Source organism: Hemitrygon akajei, chromosome 1 (assembly GCF_048418815.1).
Source record: "Hemitrygon akajei chromosome 1, sHemAka1.3, whole genome shotgun sequence".
NCBI classification, from domain to species: domain Eukaryota; kingdom Metazoa; phylum Chordata; class Chondrichthyes; order Myliobatiformes; family Dasyatidae; genus Hemitrygon; species Hemitrygon akajei.
The window spans coordinates 162795068-162815337 of record NC_133124.1 but is presented as its reverse complement, the minus strand read 5'-3'; the positions used below and the strand labels follow the sequence as shown (position 1 = coordinate 162815337).

The window sequence follows — 20270 nt, the reverse complement described above, 5'->3', positions numbered from 1 at the left end:
CGTCCCATCACACATTCCCGGGGTCAGACACAGAGTGAAGCTCCCTCCACACCGTCCCATCACACACTCCCGGGATCAGGCACAGAGTGAAGCTCCCTCCACAACGTCCCATCACACACTCCCGGGGTCAGACACAGAGTGAAGCTCCCTCCACACCGTCCCATCACACACTCCCGGGGTCAGGCACAGAGTGAAGCTCCCTCCACACCGTCCCATCACACACTCCCGGGATCAGACACAGAGTGAAGCTCCCTCCACACCGTCCCATCACACACTCCCGGGGTCAGACACAGAGTGAAGCTCCCTCCACCCTGTCCCATCACACACTCCCGGGGTCAGACACAGAGTGAAACTCCTCCACACAGTCCCATCACGCACTCCCGGGGCCAGACACAGAGTGAAGCTCCCTCCACACTGTACCATCACACACTCCCGGGGTCAGACACAGAGTGAAACTCCTCCACACCGTCCCATCACGCACTCCCGGGGTCAGACACAGAGTGAAGCTCCCTCCACACCGTCCCATCACACACTCCCGGGGTCAGACACAGAGTGAAACTCCTCCACACCGTCCCATCACGCACACCCGGGGTCAGACACAGAGTGAAACTCCCTCCACACCGTCCCATCACACACTCCCGGGGTCAGGCACAGAGTGAAGCTCCCTCCACACCGTCCCATCACACACTCCCGGGGTCAGACACAGAGTGAAGCTCCCTCCACACCGTCCCATCACACACTCCCGGGGTCAGGCACAGAGTGAATCTCCCTCCACACTGTCCCACCACACAATCCCAGGGTCAGACACAGAGTGAAACTCCCTCCACACTGTCCCATCACACACTCACGGGGTCAGACACAGAGTGAAACTCCTCCACACCATCCCATCACGCACACCCGGGGTCAGACACAGAGTGAAACTCCCTCCACACCGTCCCATCACACACTCCCGGGGTCAGACACAGAGTGAAGCTCCCTCCACACCGTCCCATCACACACTCCCGGGGTCAGACACTGAGTGAAACTCCCTCCACACCGTCCCATCACACACTCCCAGGGTCAGACACAGAGTGAGGCTCCCTCCACACCGTCCCATCACACACTCCCAGGGTCAGACACAGAGTGAGGCTCCCTCCACCCCGTCCCATCACACACTACCGGGGTCAGACACAGAGTGAAGCTCCCTCCACACCGTCCCATCACACACTCCCAGGGTCAGACACATAGTGAGGCTCCCTCCACACCGTCCCATCGCACACTCCCAGGGTCAGACACAGAGTGAGGCTCCCTCCACCCCGTCCCATCACACACTACCGGCGTCAGACACAGAGTGAAGCTCCCTCCACACCGTCCCATCACACACTATCGGGGTCAGACACAGAGTGAAGCTCCCTCCACACCGTCCCATCACACACTCCCGGGTTCAGACACAGAGTGAAACTCCCTCCACACCGTCCCATCACACACTCCCAGTGTCAGACACAGAGTGAGGCTCCCTCCACACCGTCCCATCACACACTCCCGGGGTCAGACACAGAGTGAGGCTCCCTCCACCCCGTCCCATCACACACTACCGGGGTCAGACACAGAGTGAAGCTCCCTCCACACCGTCCCATCACACACTCCCAGGGTCAGGCACAGAGTGAATCTCCCTCCACACCATCCCATCACACACTCCCGGGGTCAGACACAGAGTGAAGCTCCTCCACACCGTCCCATCACACACTCCCGGGGTCAGACACAGAGTGAAGCTCCCTCCACCCTGTCCCATCACACACTCCCGGGGTCAGACACAGAGTGAATCTCCCTCCGCACCGTCCCATCACACACTCCCGGGGTCAGACACAGAGTGAAGCTCCCTCCACACCGTCCCATCACACACTCCCAGGGTCAGGCACAGAGTGAATCTCCCTCCACACCGTCCCATCACACACTCCCGGGGTCAGGCACAGAGTGAAGCTCCCTCCACACCGTCCCATCACACACTCCCGGGGTCAGACACAGAGTGAAGCTCCCTCCACACCGTCCCATCACACACTCCCGGGGTCAGACACAGAGTGAAGCTCCCTCCACCCTGTCCCATCTCACACTCCCGGGGTCAGACACAGAGTGAGACTCCTCCACACCGTCCCATCACACACTCCCGGGGTCAGACACAGAGTGAAGCTCCCTCCACACTGTACCATCACACACTCCCGGGGTCAGACACAGAGTGAAACTCCTCCACACCGTCCCATCACGCACTCCCGGGGTCAGACACAGAGTGAAGCTCCCTCCACACTGTCCCATCACACACTCCCGGGGTCAGACACAGAGTGAAACTCCCTCCACACCGTCCCATCACACTCCCGGGGTCAGACACAGAGTGAAGCTCCCTCCACACCGTCCCATCACACACTCCCGGGGTCAGACACAGAGTGAAACTCCCTCCACACCATCCCATCACACACTCCCGGGGTCAGACACAGAGTGAAGCTCCCTCCACACCGTCCCATCACACACTCCCGGGGTCAGACACAGAGTGAAACTCCCTCCACACCGTCCCATCACACACTCCCAGGGTCAGACACAGAGTGAGGCTCCCTCCACACCGTCCCATCACACACTCCCAGGGTCAGACACAGAGTGAGGCTCCCTCCACCCCGTCCCATCACACACTACCGGGGTCAGACACAGAGTGAAGCTCCCTCCACACCGTCCCATCACACACTCCCAGGGTCAGACACAGAGTGAGGCTCCCTCCACACCGTCCCATCACACACTCCCAGGGTCAGACACAGAGTGAGGCTCCCTCCACCCCGTCCCATCACACACTACCGGGGTCAGACACAGAGTGAGGCTCCCTCCACACCGTCCCATCACACACTCTCAGGGTCAGACACAGAGTGAGGCTCCCTCCACCCCGTCCCATCACACACTACCGGGGTCAGACACAGAGTGAAGCTCCCTCCACACCGTCCCATCACACACTACCGGGGTCAGACACAGAGTGAAACTCCCTCCACACCGTCCCATCACACACTCCCAGGGTCAGACACAGAGTGAGGCTCCCTCCACACCGTCCCATCACACACTCCCAGGGTCAGACACAGAGTGAGGCTCCCTCCACCCCGTCCCATCACACACTACCGGGGTCAGACACAGAGTGAAGCTCCCTCCACACCGTCCCATCACACACTCCCAGGGTCAGGCACAGAGTGAATCTCCCTCCACACCGTCCCATCACACACTCCCGGGGTCAGACACAGAGTGAAGCTCCTCCACACCGTCCCATCACACACTCCCGGGGTCAGACACAGAGTGAAGCTCCCTCCACCCTGTCCCATCACACACTCCCGGGGTCAGACACAGAGTGAATCTCCCTCCGCACCGTCCCATCACACACTCCTGGGGTCAGACACAGAGTGAAGCTCCCTCCACACCGTCCCATCACACACTCCCAGGGTCAGGCACAGAGTGAATCTCCCTCCACACCGTCCCATCACACACTCCCGGGGTCAGACACAGAGTGAAGCTCCTCCACACCGTCCCATCATGCACACCCAGGGTCAGACACAGAGTGAAGCTCCCTCCACACCGTCCCATCACACACTCTCGGGGTCAGATACAGAGTGAAACTCCCTCCACACCGTCCCATCACACACTCCCAGGGTCAGACACAGAGTGAAACTCCCTCCACACCATCCCATCACACACTCAGACACAAGGTGGATCCCTCTACAATGAGCTTGCTCTGATTGGTGATAGATTATTGATCTTTGATCAATGTTGGTGATTGGTTATTGATTTATGATGTTTCTTCCTCGGGTGTCTCAGGTCATGTTTGATCCCAGCTTTATCGCAGGTGAAAACATTACCATCCGCTTCAACATTTCCAATGCTGGTCCGGGATCTGTGTACGATATCTCTCTGGCTGACGATCAAAATGTCATAAGTGGAAACCCTCTGAGGTGGGAACACAAATCACCCCCATTAGCCCCACCCCCCATTTTCGCATCTGAGTGAGCGCCACACTGCATGAGGGTGGAAATCAGTGAGTGCCTTCTTTAGGAGGGAGTCCACTCTGTGGGAGGGGCACTGAGAAGGGCACATGCTGCTGTGGGGGGGGGGTGCGCGGCAAGGAGAGATCACGTTGGGTGGTGAGGACGGGGTGCCGAGTGAGTTACAGAGGAAAAGTTAGTGGGAAGGTAGAGGACTGGGAAGCATTTATATATCCACAGAAGGCAATTAAACAGCAATTTGGGAAAAACGATGGAACATGAAGGAAAGCTAGCCAAGAATATAAAAGATGAGACCAACAACACACACAAAATGCTGGTGGAACACAGCAGGCCAGCCAGCATCTATAAGGAGAAGCACTGTCAACGTTTCGGGCCAAGACCCTTCGTCAGTACTAACTGAAAGGAGAGATAGTAAGAGATTTGAATGTAGTGGGGGGAGGGGGAAATGCGAAATGATAGGAGAAGACTGGAGGGGGTGGGATGAAGCTAAGAGCTGGAAAGGTGATTGGCGAAAGTGATACAGAGCTGGAGAAGGGAAAGGATCATGGGACGGGAGGTCTCAGGAGAAAGAAAGGAGGGGGGAGGGAGCACCAGAGGGAGATGGAGAACAGGCAAACAACTAGATATGTCAGGGATGGGGTAAGAAGGGGAGGAGGGGCATTAACGGAAGTTAGAGAAGTCAATGTTCATGCCATCAGGTTGGAGGCTACCCAGCCGGTATATAAGGTGTTGTTCCTCCAACCTGAGTTTGGATTCATTTTGACAATAGAGGAGGCCATGGATAGACATATCAGAATGGGAATGGGACGTGGAATTAAAATGTGTGGCCCCTGGGAGATCCTGCTTTTTCTGGCGGACTGAGCGTAGGTGTTCAGCGAAACGGTCTCCCAGTCTGCGTCTGGTCTCACCAATATATAAAAGGCCACACCGGGAGCACCGGACGCATTATACCACACCAGCCGACTCACAGGTGAAGTGTCGCCTCACCTGGAAGGACTGTCTGGGGCCCTGAATGGTGGTGAGGGAGGAAGTGTAAGGGCAGGTGTAGCACTTGTTCCGTTTACAAGGATAAGTGCCAGGAGGGAGATCGGTGGGAAGGGATGGGAGGGATGAGTGGACAAGGGAGTCGCATAGTGAGCGATCCCTGCGAAAAGCAGAAAGAGGGGGGCATGGAAAATTGTGTTTGGTAGTGGGATCCCGTTGGAGGTGGTGGAAGTTACGGAGAATTATACGTTGGACCTGGAGGCTGGTGGGGTGGTAGGTAAGGACAAGGGGAACCCTATCCCAAGTGGGGTGGCGGGCGGATGGGGTGAGGGCAGATGTGCGGGAAATGGGAGAGATGCGTTTGAGAGCAGAGTTGATGGTGGACGAAGGGAAGCCCCTTTGTTTAAAAAAGGAAGACATCTCCTTCGTCCTGGAATGAAAAGCCTCATCCTGAGAGCAGATGTGGCGGAGACGGAGGAATTGTGAGAAGGGGATGGCATTTTTGCAAGAGACAGGGTGGGAAGAGGAATAGTCCAGGTAGCTGTGAGAGTCTGTAGGCTTATAGTAGATATCAGTAGATAGGCCGTCTCCAGAGATGGAGACAGAAAGATCAAGAAAGGGGAGGGAGGTGTCGGAAATGGACCAGGTAAATTTGAGGGCAGGGTGAAAGTTGGAGGCAAAGTTAATGAAGTCAACGAGCTCAGCATGCGTGCAGGAGGCAGCGCCAATGCAGTCGTCGATGTAGCGAAGGAAAAGAGGGGGACGGATACCCGTATAAACTTGGAACATGGACTGTTCCACAAAGCCAACAAAAAGGCAGACATAACTGGGACCCATACGGGTGCCCATGGCTACACCCTTGGTTTGGAGGAAGTGGGAGAAGCCAAAGCAGAAACTATTGAGAGTAAGAACTAATTCCGCTAGACGGAGGAGAGTGGTGGTAGAGGGGAATTGGTTAGGTCTGGAATCCAAAAAAAAGCGAAGAGCTTTGAGACCATCTCGGTGGGGAATGGAGGTATATAGGGATTGGACGTCCATGGTGAAGATAAGACAGTGGGGGCCAGGGAATTTAAAATCATTGAAAAAATTCAAAGCATGAGAAGTGTCATGAACATAGGTGGGAAGAGATTGAACAAGGGGGGATAAGACAGTGTCAAGGTATGCAGAAATGAGTTCAGTGGGGCAGGAGCAAGCTGAGACAATAGGTCTACCTGGACAGGCAGTTTTGTGGATCTTGGGTAGGAGGTAGAAACGGGAAGTGCGGGGTGTGGGAACTATGAGGTTGGTGGCAGTGGATGGGAGATCCCCAGAGCTGATAAGGTTGGTGATGGTATAGGAGACAATGGCCTGGTGCTCCTTAGTGGGGTCATGATCAAGGGGTAAATAAGAGGAGGTATCAGAGAGTTGTCGCTGTGCGTCGGCCAGGTAGAGGTCAGTACGCCAGACTACAACAGCTCCCCCCTTATCAGCGGGTTTTATATTAAGGTTGGGATTGGCGCGCAGGGAGCAGAGAGCAGATCGTTCGGAAGGAGAGAGGTCGGAATTGAAACACGGTGTGGTGAAGTCGAGACGGTTGATGTCCCGTCGGCAATTAGCAATAAAGAGATCCAGAACAGGCAGAAGACCAGAGCAGGGTGTCCATGAAGAGGAAGAGGGTTGAAGACGGGAGAAGTGGTCATCGGTGGGGGTAGGAGAGTCCTTGCTAAAGAAGTAAGCTCGAAGACGGAGCCGGCGGAAGACGAGTTCGGCATCATGGCGTACGCAGAACTCGCTGAGGTGTGGGCGAAGAGGGACATATGTGAGGCCCTTACTGAGGACAGAGCGCTCTGCCTGAGAGAGCTGAAAGTCGGAGAGGATGGTAAAGTCCCGGCATGGATGAGAGATGGGATCAGAAGGTTTAGGGAGGCTGGTGGTGTCAGTGGAGAGGGGAGGGTTGGGGTGAGAGGAAGATGGAGCCTCTGAGGGCCCAGGAGCTGACGATGGGATCTGAGGGAGAGGGGGTTGCAGAGTGGTGGTGGGGGAAGGGGAGACAGGAGACACAATCGCAGCAAGTGAAAACCCGATCTGGAGTTCAAGGCTGGAGTCGCAGTCGGTGGTTGCACAATCGCTTTGAATCTGTCCATGGTCGTTGGAAGCCGCGGTGATGGTGCTGGAGTCCGGGTTTTCAATATGCCCTGGGTCACTGGGGCAGCCGAGATGGACTACCGGGCCCGGGGACGCGATACGAAGACCATGCTCTGGGGTCTGTAGATGGAAGATCTTGAGATCCTTGCAGGACGTGATAAACTCAAAGTAACGGCGATTGTACGCATGGATCCAACGGAGGATGAAATAACGGACAGGTCCGTTGCAAATGGAGAAAAAGGTGTCCCGGAGGCGTGGAAGGGATTGTGATAGGGACGCCAGGTACCTTCTCATGGCGGAGAGTGTCGCCCTCAGAGCCCGACAGGAGAAACAACGGGAGGCAGAGTCAATTAAATGTGAGTACCTGGGATCCTCAGAAGGTCCAAATTGAGAAGCTCGAAAACGGATCCTGAAGCCAACTGGAGTCAGTTGGCGGCGGAGACACGTTCCAAGGAAGAATATGTGGCTGTAATAGCGGGTCTGGGTCAAAATATGATCGAAAAGTTGAAGGGCTGAAGGAATTATAGATGGGGAGCAGCGAGAGAGAGTTTCACTGAACTCCCGTCGAAGAGAAGATTTAAACTTCTTCAGTGTAGGCATCACTGGCAGAGACTTCGCAGTAGTGAATTTAAAGAGCAAACACGAGGAAATCTGCAGATGCTGGAAATTCAAACAACAACACACACAAAATGCTGGTGGAACACAACAGGCCAGGCAGCATCTATAGAGAGAAGCACTGTCGACGTTTCGGGCCGAGACCCTTCGTCAGGTCTAACCGAAAGGAAAGATAGTAAGAGATATGAATGTAGTGGGGGGAGGGGGAAATGCGAAATGATAGGAGAAGACCGGAGGGGGTGGGGTGAAGTTAAGAGCTGGAAAGGTGATTGGCGAAAGTGATACAGAGCTGGAGAAGGGGAAGGATCATGGGACGGGAGGCCTCAGGAGAAAGAAAGGGGGAGGGGGGAGCACCAGAGGGAGATGGAGAACAGGCAAACAACTAAATATGTCAGGGATGGGGTAAGAAGGGGAGGAGGGGCATTAACGGAAGTTAGAGAAGTCAATGTTCATGTCATCAGGTTGGAGGCTACCCAGCTGGTATATAAGGTGTTATTCCTCCAACCTGAGTTTGGATTCATTTTGACAGCAGAGGAGGCCATGGATAGACATATCAGAATGGGAATGGGACGTGGAATTAAAATGTGTGGCCACTGGGAGATCCTGCTTTCTCTGGTGGACTGAGCGTAGGTGTTCAGTGAAACGGTCTCCCAGTCTGCGTCGGGTCTCACCAATATATAAAAGGCCACACCGGGAGCAGTGAGGAGGGAAACGCTGTGGGATTAGCGGAGAGGAGGGAGACGCTGTGGGATTAGCGGTGAGGAGGGAGATGCTGTGGTATTTGCAGTGAGGAGGGAGACGCTGTGGGATTAGCGGTGAGGAGGGAGCGCTGTGGGATTAGCGGTGAGGAGGGAGCGCTTGGGAGGGCCGGTGAGGAGGGAGATGCTGTGGGATTAGCAGAGAGGAGGGAGATGCTGTGGTATTTGCAGTGAGGAGGGAGCGCTGTGAGATTAGCGGAGAGGAGGGAGATGCTGTGGTATTTGCAGTGAGGAGGGAGACGCTGTGGGATTAGTGGTGAGGAAGGAGATGCTGTGGGTTTAGCTGAGGAGGGAGATGCTGTGGGATTTGCAGTGAGGAGGGAGTGCTGTGAGATTAGCGGAGAGGAGGGAGATGCTGTGGGATTTGCATTGAGGAGGGAAACGCTGTGGGATTAGCGGTGAGGAGGGAGACGCTGTGGTATTTGCAGTGAGGAGGGAGACGCTGTGGGATTAGCGGAGAGGAGGGAGTGCTTGGGAGGGCCGGTGAGGAGGGGAGCATTGTGCTGTGAGGGGGCAGTGAGGTGGGGCACAATGCTGTGTGTGGGGTGCATGTGACTGTCCCATGAAATCTCATCCCCATGGGCTTGGGAACTGTTCTGTCCGCGGTTGCTTGGATCAGGAACTGTGGAGTACATTGAGGTGATGGAACTTCATTCCCCTGTAGACTGTACGTCGGAAAGAAACCAGTCTGCGGAGGGTAACCTGACTACCCCCACCCCCACCGACGTGGAAGCTGGAACCCTGGTCACAGTGACGCTCGAGGCTCAGTCCAACATCGACTTCACCTACGCCGTCCTCCAGCTGACGGTCACAGAGCGGGTACGTCCCAGGGTGAAGGGATTTCCACAACATCAGCACCCTCGTCCCACCAGTGGGGGGAATTGAGGGATGTAAATGAAGGTGCTGACACCAAACACACCAGGGGTCTGAGCACAGGAGGAATGTCCTCCTGACACAGGGAGCTTCCCCAGACATGGGGAGATCCCCGAGACGCAGGGACATTCCCCAAACATGAGGACATCCTCCAGACATGGGGAGATCCCCCAGACGCAGTGACATTCCCCAGACATGGGGAGATCCCCCAGACGCAGGGACATTCCCCAGACTCAGGGCCATCCTCCAGACATTGGGAGGTCCTTCAGCTGGGGGGACGGTCCCGAGACAACACCCAAAGCATCTGGGGGTTTAGGAAAGATTTCAATCAATGAATTCTCCCCGGCCCCCTCCCCATCTCTGTCTCCCATTCATTCTCCCCCTCAAAGACACACTCTCCCACTCTCCCTCTATTCTCTGTGACTCCTTCTCCCACTCTCTATCTCTCTCCCTCTCTCTTTCGTTTCTCTCCCACTCTTCGAACCCTTCTTCCTCTCACCCTCCCTCGTGTCTCACTCTTCATCTCTACCTCCTCTCTCTCCTTCTCCCCATCCCTCTCTTTCTCTGTTGCTCTCCTGTGCACTTGGTACTCCCCCTCTCCCTCATTCTCTCTCTGTCCCTCTCTCTCTCATCCACTCACTGTACCCCTGTTTATCATTTCCTCCCTCCCTCCCTCTGACACTCCCCACTCTCCCTCTATTCTCCCTGTGACTCCTTCTCCCACTCTCTATCTCTCTCGCCCCTGTCCCACTCTCTTTGTACCCCTCTTCCTCTCACCCTCCTTCCTTTCTCACTGTCACTCTCCCACTTTCTATACCCCTCTTTATCACCCTCCCTCCCTCTGATGCTCTCCCACTCTTTTTCACCCCTCTCTCTGTCCCCCACACGCTTTGTCTCCCTCTCCCTTTCATTGTCTCCGATTCTTGATATCTTTTCCCATTTTTACATTTCCTCTTTCCACCCTTTCCCTCTCTCTATTTGTCCCTCTCTCCCCTTCCTCATCCTCTCCCATTCTCTCCCTCTGCACCCTTCCTCTCTCCCTCTTTTGTCTCTCCCTCTCTCTGTGTTCCTGTTACATTCTCTCCATCACCTGCTCTCATTCCTTCTCTCACTATCATTCCATCTCTCTATCCATGTCAATCTTTCACCAGGGATGATCAGTGAGGAGGGAGCTCTACTCTCCATGGGGAGGAACATTTTGGGAGTGGGTTGGGGAGGAACATTTTGGGAGTGGGTTGGGGAGGAACATTTTGGGAGTGGCATTGGGGAGGAAGATTTTGGGAGTGGGTTGGGGAGGAACATTTCGGGAGTGGGTTGGGGAGGAACATTTCAGGAGTGGCGCTGGGTGGGAAACATTTCGGGAGTGGCGCTGGGAGGGAAACGTTTTGGGAGTGGCTTTGGGGAGGAACGTTTTGGAGTGGCGTTGGGGAGGAACGTTTTGGGAGTGGCGTTGGGGAGGAACGTTTTGGGAGTGGTGTTGGGGAGGAACGTTTTGGGAGTGGGTTGTGGAGGAACATTTCGGGAGTGGGTTGGGGAGGAACATTTCAGGAGTGGCGCTGGGTGGGATCATTTTGGGAGTGGCGTTAGGGAGGAATGTTTTGGGGAGTGGTGTTGGGGAGGAATGTTTGGGAGTGGCGTTGGGGAGGAACATTTTGGGAGTGGCGTTGGGTGGGAACATTTTGGGAGTGGCGTTGTGGAGGAACGTTTTGGGAGTGGTGTTGGGGAGGAATGTTTTGGGAGTGGCGTTGGGGAGGAACATTTTGGGGAGTGATGGTGAGGAGGGCGCACTATGGGAAGGGCAGTGACACGTGCCATGTGCCCACTGAACACACACCCCCACATTCCCTTATTAATCCTGACTCTACACCCACAGAATGTGGACACGGACCCCTCCTACCTGCCGGACCCACCACACTGACCGGCCACTGCCCTGCGAAGAAGGAGCACGAGGTGGACTGCGCCGAGCAGAACCTGGGGCCTCCATGCTGAGTTCTCCGAGCGAGGCGCTGACTGGGCCAGTGTCCGGGCTCGCCATGACAAAGGGAACCTGACCACCGAGCAGGAGCAGAAAGGGGAGTTCCGGCTGACACTGGTGGAGTACAACTCCACCTGCTGTCACCCCTCCATCACCCTGCTCGGGGTGGACGCCTCTGGCAATGTGGGCAGCTGCTTCATCGAGGCCCGGAGTCGGGCCGGGCCCTCCACCCGCTTCCGGTGGGGCCGCTACTCTCCTCAGCCTCTCTATCATTGCCACTTCTCTGCTGCTCTGAATGTAGGATCTGCCCAACCTGCTCCCTGGGCACTCTGTCTGGACACCCCTCCCCCACCAGACGCATCCCTCAATCAAAAACTCAGGGAGAAATTCCCTCTCCCACACCTTCCAGAGGTCACAGTTGTTGAGCTGGGTAAGGCAGAGGGACTCAATGGGCTGAATGGCCTAATACTGCTCCCGATTCTTAAGGAAACAGATGCCGCGCATTTGGTCCCATATCCCTTTACACTTCCGATCTGTGCATCTGTCCAATTTCATAGAGCCCTACACAACAGAAACAGGCCTTTGGCCCATCTGGTCCATGCTGACTGAGATTCTCATCTGTCTAGTCCCATTTGCCATGTTTGGCTCTTACCCCCCTAAATCTCTCCTATCCGTGTACCGGTCCAAGTGCCATGGAGTCACAAAGCCTGGAGACAGACATGTTGGCCCATCTGATCCACGCTGACCGAGATTTGCATCTAAGCCAGCCCCATCCCTCCAGACCCTTTCCTTTCCACGTACCTGTCCAAGCTTCTTCTAAATATTGTTAATGCTCCTGTCTCAACCCCTACGTCTGGGAGCTTGTTCAATGCACCCCACATTCTCTGCATGGAAATATTTGCACATCTCTGCAGCTTCTTACTGACCTGAGCATTCGAATTGCCGTACCAGGACCGTGATGTCACCAGTCAGAACACTTTCAAGAGTACATCAGAAGAGGTTTGTTAGTGTTTGGTGACTAGTTTGTAACCTTGTAGGGAGCTGCCGGGAGATGTCATGGCCCAGATGGTGGGGATCTTTGATTTTCTTTCACTATGCTGTACACTGTCTGATGTCGAACACAAAACTCCCAAAATTAAAATTCCTGTTTTCCAAATCAAATCTTGAATTTGCTGTTTGATTTTCCTGGACGATTATTCCAATCTGGGAGATCTTCCACTATTTTTGTTTTTTTTTTTGTCATGCTCACCTTTTGCTTTGACATTGTTAAGCTAGTTAAAGGCACATGATGTGGGCAAAGTCAAACAATACAATGATACAGCAATAGATATTCATTCACAGATACAAATCATTCACAGAATGGTGGAGGAACTGTTCAGTTCCTATGGACAGTTCCAGACAGCATCTATGGAAAAAAGTACAGTCAACGTTTTGGGCCGAGTCCCATTGGCAGGGCTGGAGAAAAAAAGATGAGGAGTAGACTTAAAAGGGTGGGGGGAGGGGAGAGAGAAATGCCAGGCGACAGGTGAAACCTGGAGAGGGAGGGCTGAAGTAAAGAGCTGAGAAGTTGATTGGTGAAACAGATACCGGGCTGGAGAAGGGGGCGCCTGATTGGAGAGGACAGAAAGCCACGAAGAAAAAAATAGTGGTGGGGGGAGCACCAGAGGGAGGCGATGGGCAGGCAAGGAGATGAGGTGAGAGAGGGAAGAGGGAAAAGGGAATGGTGAAGGAGTAGGATTATTACCGGGTTAGAGAAAATCAGTGTTTCATGCCATCAGGTTGGAGGCTACCCAGATGGAATATAAGGTGGTGTTCCTCCAACCTGAGTGTGGCCTCATCACAACCGCAGAGGAGGCCAGGGATTGAAATATTGGGATGGGAATGGGAGGTGGAATTAAAATTGGTGGCAACTGGAAAATCCTGCTTCTTCTGGTGGACGGAGCATAGATGCTCGGTGGAGTGGTCTCCCAACCTACACTGGGTGTCACCGATCTACAGGAGGCCACACCGGGAGCACCGGACACGGTATATGATCCCAGCAGACTCACAGGTGAAGTGTCGCCTCACCCGGAAGGACTGTTTGGGGCCCTGAATGGTAGGGAGGAGCAGCAGTGACAGGTGTAGCATTTGTTCTGCTTCCAAGGATAAGTGCCAGGAGGGAGATCGGTAGGGAGCGATGAATGGACAAGGGTGTCATATAGGGTGCCATCCTTGCAGAAAGCAAAGTGGGGGGAGGGGAGTAGGGAAAAATGTGCTTGGTGGTGGGATCCCGTTGGAGACAGCAGAAGTTGCAGACAATTAGGTGTTGGATGTGGTAGGTGAGGACAAGAGGAACCATATCCCTGCTAGGGTGGCGGGATGATGGGGTAGGAGAAGACGTGCATGAAATGGAAGAGATGCGGTTGAGGGCGGTGTTGATGTTGGAGGAAGGGAAGCCCCTTTCTTTGAATAAAGAAAGATGCTCCTGGTGTAGCCTCTTGCAAAACGGTGAGAGCTGACGGTGATTGTGAGACCGTTTCACCAAGCACCCTACACTTTTGTCCATCAAAAGAATGGGATTTCCCATTGGCCACCCATATTAATTCCACTTCCCATTTCCCATTACGATATGTCAGTCCATGGCCTTCTGCATCGGACTCCCCTTCTCCCTGCCCTGTATCTCTTTCACCAATCAACTTCTCAGCTCTCTACTTCATCCCCCACCTCCCCGTTTCACCTTCTCACCCTGTGTTTCTCTTTCCCCTCCCTCACCTTTTTAAATCTACTCTTTATTTTCCCCCCAGTCCCGCCAAAGGGTCTCAGCCTGAAACGTCATCTGTAATTTTTTTTCCATAGATGCTGCCTGGCCCTGCTGTGTTCTTCCAGCATTTTGTGTGTTTTCCTTGGATTTCCAGCATCTGCAGATTTTCTTTTGTTTCTAATCAATTCATCTTATTTTGATTCCCACAAATCATATTATATATACCACATTAATGCTGTAGCATCTAGAACATAGAAAACATAGAAAACCTACAACACAATATTTGCTCTTCAGCCCACAAAGTTGTGGCCCAATGTGTCTCTACCTCAGAAATTACTAGGCTTACCTATAACCCTCTATTTTTCTAAGCTCCATGTACCTATCCAAAAGTCTCTTAAAAGACCCTATCGTATCCGCCTCCACCACCGTTGCCAGCAGCCCATTCCACGCACTCACCACTCTGCGTAAACAACTTACCCCTGATATGTCCTCTGTACCTACTCCCCAAAACCTTAAAACCTGTGTACTCTTGTGGCAACCCATTTCAGCCCTGGGAAAAAGCCTCTGACTATCCACACAATCAACACCTCTCATCATCTTATACACCTCTATCAGGTCACCTCTCATCCTCCATCACTCCAAGGAGAAAAGGCCAAGTTCACTCAACCTATTCTCATAAGGCATGCTCCCCAATCCAGGCAAATCCCTGTAAATCTCCTCTGCACCCCTTTCTATGACTTCCACATCCTTCCTGTAGTGAGGTGACCAGAACTGAGCACAGTACTCTAAGTGGGGTCTGACCAGGGTCCCTATATAGCTGCAACATTACCTCTTGGCTCCTAAATTTAAATCCACGATTGATCAAGGCCAATGCACCGTACGCCTTCTTAACCAGAGTCAACATGCGCAGCTGCTTTGAGCGTCCTATGGACTTGAACCCAAGATCCCTCTGATCCTCCACCACTGCCAAGAGTCTTACCATTAATACTATATTCTGCCATCATATTTGACCTACTCAGCCCCAGTTTTGCATCCTATCAATGTCCCGCTGTAACCTCTGACAGCCCTCCACACTATCCACAACACCTCCAACCTTTGTGTCATCAGCAAACTTACTCACCTTACTCCTCCACTTTCTCATTCAGGTCATTTATAAAATTCCACGAAGAGTAAGGGTCCAGGACAGATCCCTGAGGCATTCCACTAGTGATCGACCTCCATGCAGAATATGGCCCGTCTACAACCCACTCTTTTCCTTCTGTGGTCAAGCCAGTTCTCGATTCACAAAGCAATGTCCCCCTTGGATCCCATGCCTCCTTACTTTCTCTACAAGCTTTGCATGGGGGTACTTTATCAAATGCCCTTGCTGAAATCCATATTCACTATTTCTGCTGCTCTTCCTTCATCAATGTATTTAGTCACATCCTCAAAAAATTCAATCAGGCTCGTAAGGCACAACCTGCATTTGACAAAACCATCCTGACTACTCCTAATCATATTACGCCTCTCCAAATGTTCATAACTCCTGCCTCTCAGGATCTTCCTCCATCAACTTACCAACCACTGAAGTAAGACTCACTGGTCTATAATTTCAAGACAGGAGGAGGTTTCAAGACAGGTTGGAAATAGTGGGATCATTAGAGTTGGAGCAACAGAAGATTGCTGCTACTGCATCAGCAATCTCTACATTCTGTCAATATGTTTTCAGAATCAAAGTCCGGTTTATTATCACTGACTAATGTAAAGTTTGTGCTGCAGCAGCAGTACTGTGCAAAGACAAAATTTGTACAATTACAAATTAGACAGTGCAAAAAAGGAATACTGAGATAATGCTCATGGGACAGTTCAGAAATCTGATGGCGGAGAGGAAGCTGTTCCTGCATTGTTGAGTGTGGGTCTTCAGGCTCCTGTACCTCCTCCCTGATGGTTAGTAATGAGAAGGTGGTGTTGGTTGTCCGTCCTATCTGATGAAGCCTGTGCAGGAGAGGTTTTCAAGAGGAAAAGCCATTACTCTGGGGCAGTTCCATTTTAACACTGGAAACCAGGGTCCAGTGAGACAAGCAGTGATCACAGACTGGGGTCTTCCTACTTGCAATGGATGGACCATGACCCCTTCTGCACCTTGTCATGCCTGTTTGCTCTCTCTGAAACACTGCAGAACTGCCATCCTCGCTGTCAGATCTCACCGTTGATCTCATCGGCCCAGTCCACCAGAGCTGACTTCACCTGCAAGGACAGGTATACACCAGGGTGTATCGGCTGCACAGGGAGGGGCTTGTTGAGTCCATTCTGGGGCAGTTCCCCTCGCCTTTGGCCCCCACCAGGCACTCAGCTCTCAGCTGTGGCTGAGTAGCTGTTTGCATGTGATGGCGGTCACCACCCGGTGCACCCCTACGACAGGCAGGCTAAACCCAGGTGAGGGTCGCTGGCAGGCTTCATAATCTGGTGAGGTTACGCACACTTCACGTGTAAATACACACTTACACATTCACACGCAGCACAGTATGTCTCACACACAACCAGTGCATTTCCACACACACACAAACATGTGCAGGGCTCCAGGACTACTCACAAACCAATACAAACACACAACTGTAAGTTAGCACGACACTATTACAGACCGGGGCGCCAGGGTTTTCCGCCTGAATAACCTCAGCATACCAGCCGTCGGACCGTTTAAGCCCTCTACAGTCTGTTTTGTTTCAATACTATCTGAGTACTGCAATTCACCCAGTAACTGAGATGTCTACCCAGCCCAAGCCTCATTCTTCTTCCCCATCAGGTGCCAGCCTTAGTCAAGAGAACATTCGCAAGCCTACGATAACTTTGGGCTCTCCACAGTTATATTTCTACATTTATCAGCGCTCAGAATTTAAATCAACACTTTAAACCTTCCACATCAACTTTTCCCTTGCTTTGCAGAAACGAGAACAACTTGCTAAAAAGAAATACCTATAGCATAGCAGTAGAAGTCTTTCTGGTGGCTCTCTGTAGAAGCTCAAATGTAGATGACATCAGTGGGAGAAGATAACAATTCTTAATGGTAATTTTATTGAGATCTCAATAGCTAATATAGGGATGAAGGCCAATGTCTATCTTGGAAATAAGGAAGAAACCAGCACTGGCTGGTGAGGTGGAAGGGCGAATGAAGCTAATCTTCGAGCTTTCCTCTAGAGGAAACAGTCACAGGGAGAAGTTCAAAGGCACTGAGTGTAAACTCAGTAGCTCACTCTTCACCAAACACCTCTCTCCAATCATGATATTCAGGGGTCACACACTCAAGGTCCAATGAGGGAGTCAACATTGGTTGTGGGTCTCACCCCATCAACTGCTGCAGCAGTTTCTTGGTGCCTCACAGACACTGGGGACGTAGGAGAGGTGCAGGACTCCAACGAGGAAGAGATCCAGTGTGAACTCGTGGGGTCACAAAGCCACAGCCAGGGATAGCCAATGATCAGAGGGCCTTGGGAGGACTCGAGGAGATACAGAGAAATTGTTTCATGGTGGTTTGCCCTTTGGTCAAACGAAGTGGCTTTGTTGGGTATTTGATTACTCCAGAGCCGATGATCTTCCCATTTAACGATTGAACCTTTCAGGGCAGGGGACAGGCCTCAAAGGGAATGCACAGCTCCTGAGCCGATTCGATGTCGAGAAAGTTATCAGCTGCACCAGAGTGCAAACTGCGCTGAGCACAATCGTCTTCTCGTTGGGTTTGTTCCAAATGGGAGGGTGGCTGGTAGTAGCAAGCTTTGACTTTTATTGCTAGCTCTGGGCAGGAGACACAGGTGGCCAATAGCTACACAGTAAAGGCAAAGCTCCTGTCTCATGTGTCCTCTCCCTCTCCTCGGGTATCAGTTAAGTGCATTGGGTGATTTCTGGCTTTTGAGTAGAATGGACAAGCTCAGGAGCTGGTGATCTCAGTGACTGACTTGGAGTGGCATGAGGAATACAGCATTCCCTCCTCCTTGCACAAGCAGTTGTCAATCCAGTTAGCCATGGTAATGAGCTCCTCCAGGCTGCACCCCCCTCTCCCTACTGGCAAGTTCATCCTTCACTTCTTTAGAGAAGCCACAGTGAAAGGTTATGAGGGAATGCTTCTGAATCCCAGTTGCTTTCAGAGGGCAGAGCCCAGAACTCTATTGCAAAGGTTATAATAGATCGGACCCTCCCCTGGCCGCCCAGTCACTGACTGGGTGATCAGAAACCTGTTCAAGGGTGGCCGCGAACATCTTTAGATCACAGCAAATTGGAGATTGCTGGAACATAGGGCAGTTGCCCAGTCTAGTGCACAATCTGACGACACAGATATAGACAATCTTGGATTTCTCAGACTGAAGGACCGAGGGCTGGAGCCACACCTCAATGAGGTCTCCCCCACATTCTAACCCACCTTCTCCCCCCACACTCTGACCCACCTTCTCCCCCACACTCTGACCCCCCTTCTCCCCCACACTCTGACCCCCTTCTCCCCCACACTCCGACCCACCCTCTCCCCCACACTCTGACCCCCCTTCTCCCCCACACTCTGACCCCCCTTCTCCCCCACACTCCGACCCACCCTCCCCCACACTCCGACCCACCCTCTCCCCCACACTCCGACCCACCTTCTCCCCCACACTCTGACCCACCCTCTCCCCCACACTCTGACCCACCCTCTCCCCACATTCTAACCCACCCCTCTCCCCCACACTCTTGTTACATAAACCCCCGTAACCAGGTAACTTACCAGCAAAGACAGATGGATCAGCTGAGTCGGATGCTACTATTTTCAAGCGTTTTATCAATAAGGGCACAAACGTATGGGTTAATACAAAACATTCAGATCATATACATCGTCAAAACTCAATCTAAAACACCGGTGTAACCATAATCAATCAGAAATAAGTCTCTACAGTTGTCTAGGGGTTAATACTGAGTCCAACGGAAATATAAAGTGTCACTCAGAAGTTTGCAGGCTTTTCCTTTTTGGGAACCACTGGGGTTTTCATGTTGTAGAGAGAAAGAGGTGATTTAGAAAAGATAAACACTTGCCCGTCGTCTTGGGCAGAGCAAATCCTTGGAATCAGGGGAGCAGACTTCCCCGTTGTTATTTAAAAGCAGTCTTTCGTTGGTTTTAAACCACAGATTCAAATTCGGAATCTAACGCACGTGGCTTCCCTTCAACATGACGTCCCGCTCCCACGGGAATCGATATCGTGTTTCCTTGGTGTCTGCTGGGTGCGTCTGAGGGTTTCCCCCCCCTCAGACCCGCCTTTATACTTCTTCACGGGATCGCAGGTGTCAATCAAGTTGCAGGTAATGCGATCTCTCTCTCAACCAGCCCACTTTGCCCGAGGGCTTTTCACGTGGTCTCCATGAGACAATAGTCAAGGTCACCTTCATTCTGCTTCTTGGGAGAACATGGTCTCTCTCTCTTTTTGGGTCAGTTGACCCCCCTTAACTAGGGTTCTTGCGATTTTCACAAAGGAGGGGGCCTACGGCATAACACCTCCCCCCATAATGGGTTTTTAACCAGCGGTTAAAAACAGGTTGACACAGGATTTTTTTTTGAATCTACATACTACACAAGCTTTTCTCTTCACAGAGTACTACTGTTATACATTCAAGTCAGTATCTAAACAGGTAACAAGTACAGTGCCCTTTTTCTTTAATACCTTAACCTCACGTGCCATGCTAACGCCTGGTAGCATCAAACTTCAGCTCAATAACCCCCTTATTTATTTGCTTTCTTCAGCAACATAACTACGGAGGTGTGATCTTAGCTTACATACATCTACAAAGGTTCATGCAAAAGACAAATTTTTATGTTACTTTCAAACTTAACAGTCAAGCTTCCATGGGTGTTGTCTTTATTATTCACATACTTTGTCAAAATCCCTTAAAACCGGCTTCTGCTATTTTTAAAAATCGCGTCCCCATTAACCCTTGCCTCTTTTCCGGTTAATTCCTCGTGACGATCTTAGGCACCCTGGCGAAATAGGCTTTCGCCCGCTCCTTTCATAGGAGTTATTTTATCAGCGTGTTCCAAACTTAGACCCACCCCAATTCCTTAATTTTAGGCCATTTGTCGTTTTTCTCTTCAGGACCCGTCATGCTATTAATTTCCAATTTAAGATCCGCAAGCGATCCCGCTTTGTTCAGACACGCATTTCAAATTCTGCCTTTTCACACCACACTCTGGAATAACAATAGCGTGTGGG

General features: G+C 52.3%; 1 protein-coding gene across 1 annotated transcript in view; it reads left to right on the top strand.

Annotated features, from left to right (window-relative positions):
• Positions 1-17028, top strand: part of LOC140725307 (von Willebrand factor A domain-containing protein 7-like) — a 41335-nt gene extending 24307 nt beyond the window's left edge. The window contains exons 13-17 of the mRNA XM_073040653.1: positions 3817-3950; positions 6677-6843; positions 9102-9301; positions 11346-11627; positions 16993-17028. Coding sequence (XP_072896754.1) covers positions 3817-3950; positions 6677-6843; positions 9102-9301; positions 11346-11627; positions 16993-17028 — 819 coding nt within the window. The remainder of the gene's footprint in view (positions 1-3816; positions 3951-6676; positions 6844-9101; positions 9302-11345; positions 11628-16992) is intronic.
• Positions 17029-20270: the final 3242 nt, after the last annotated feature.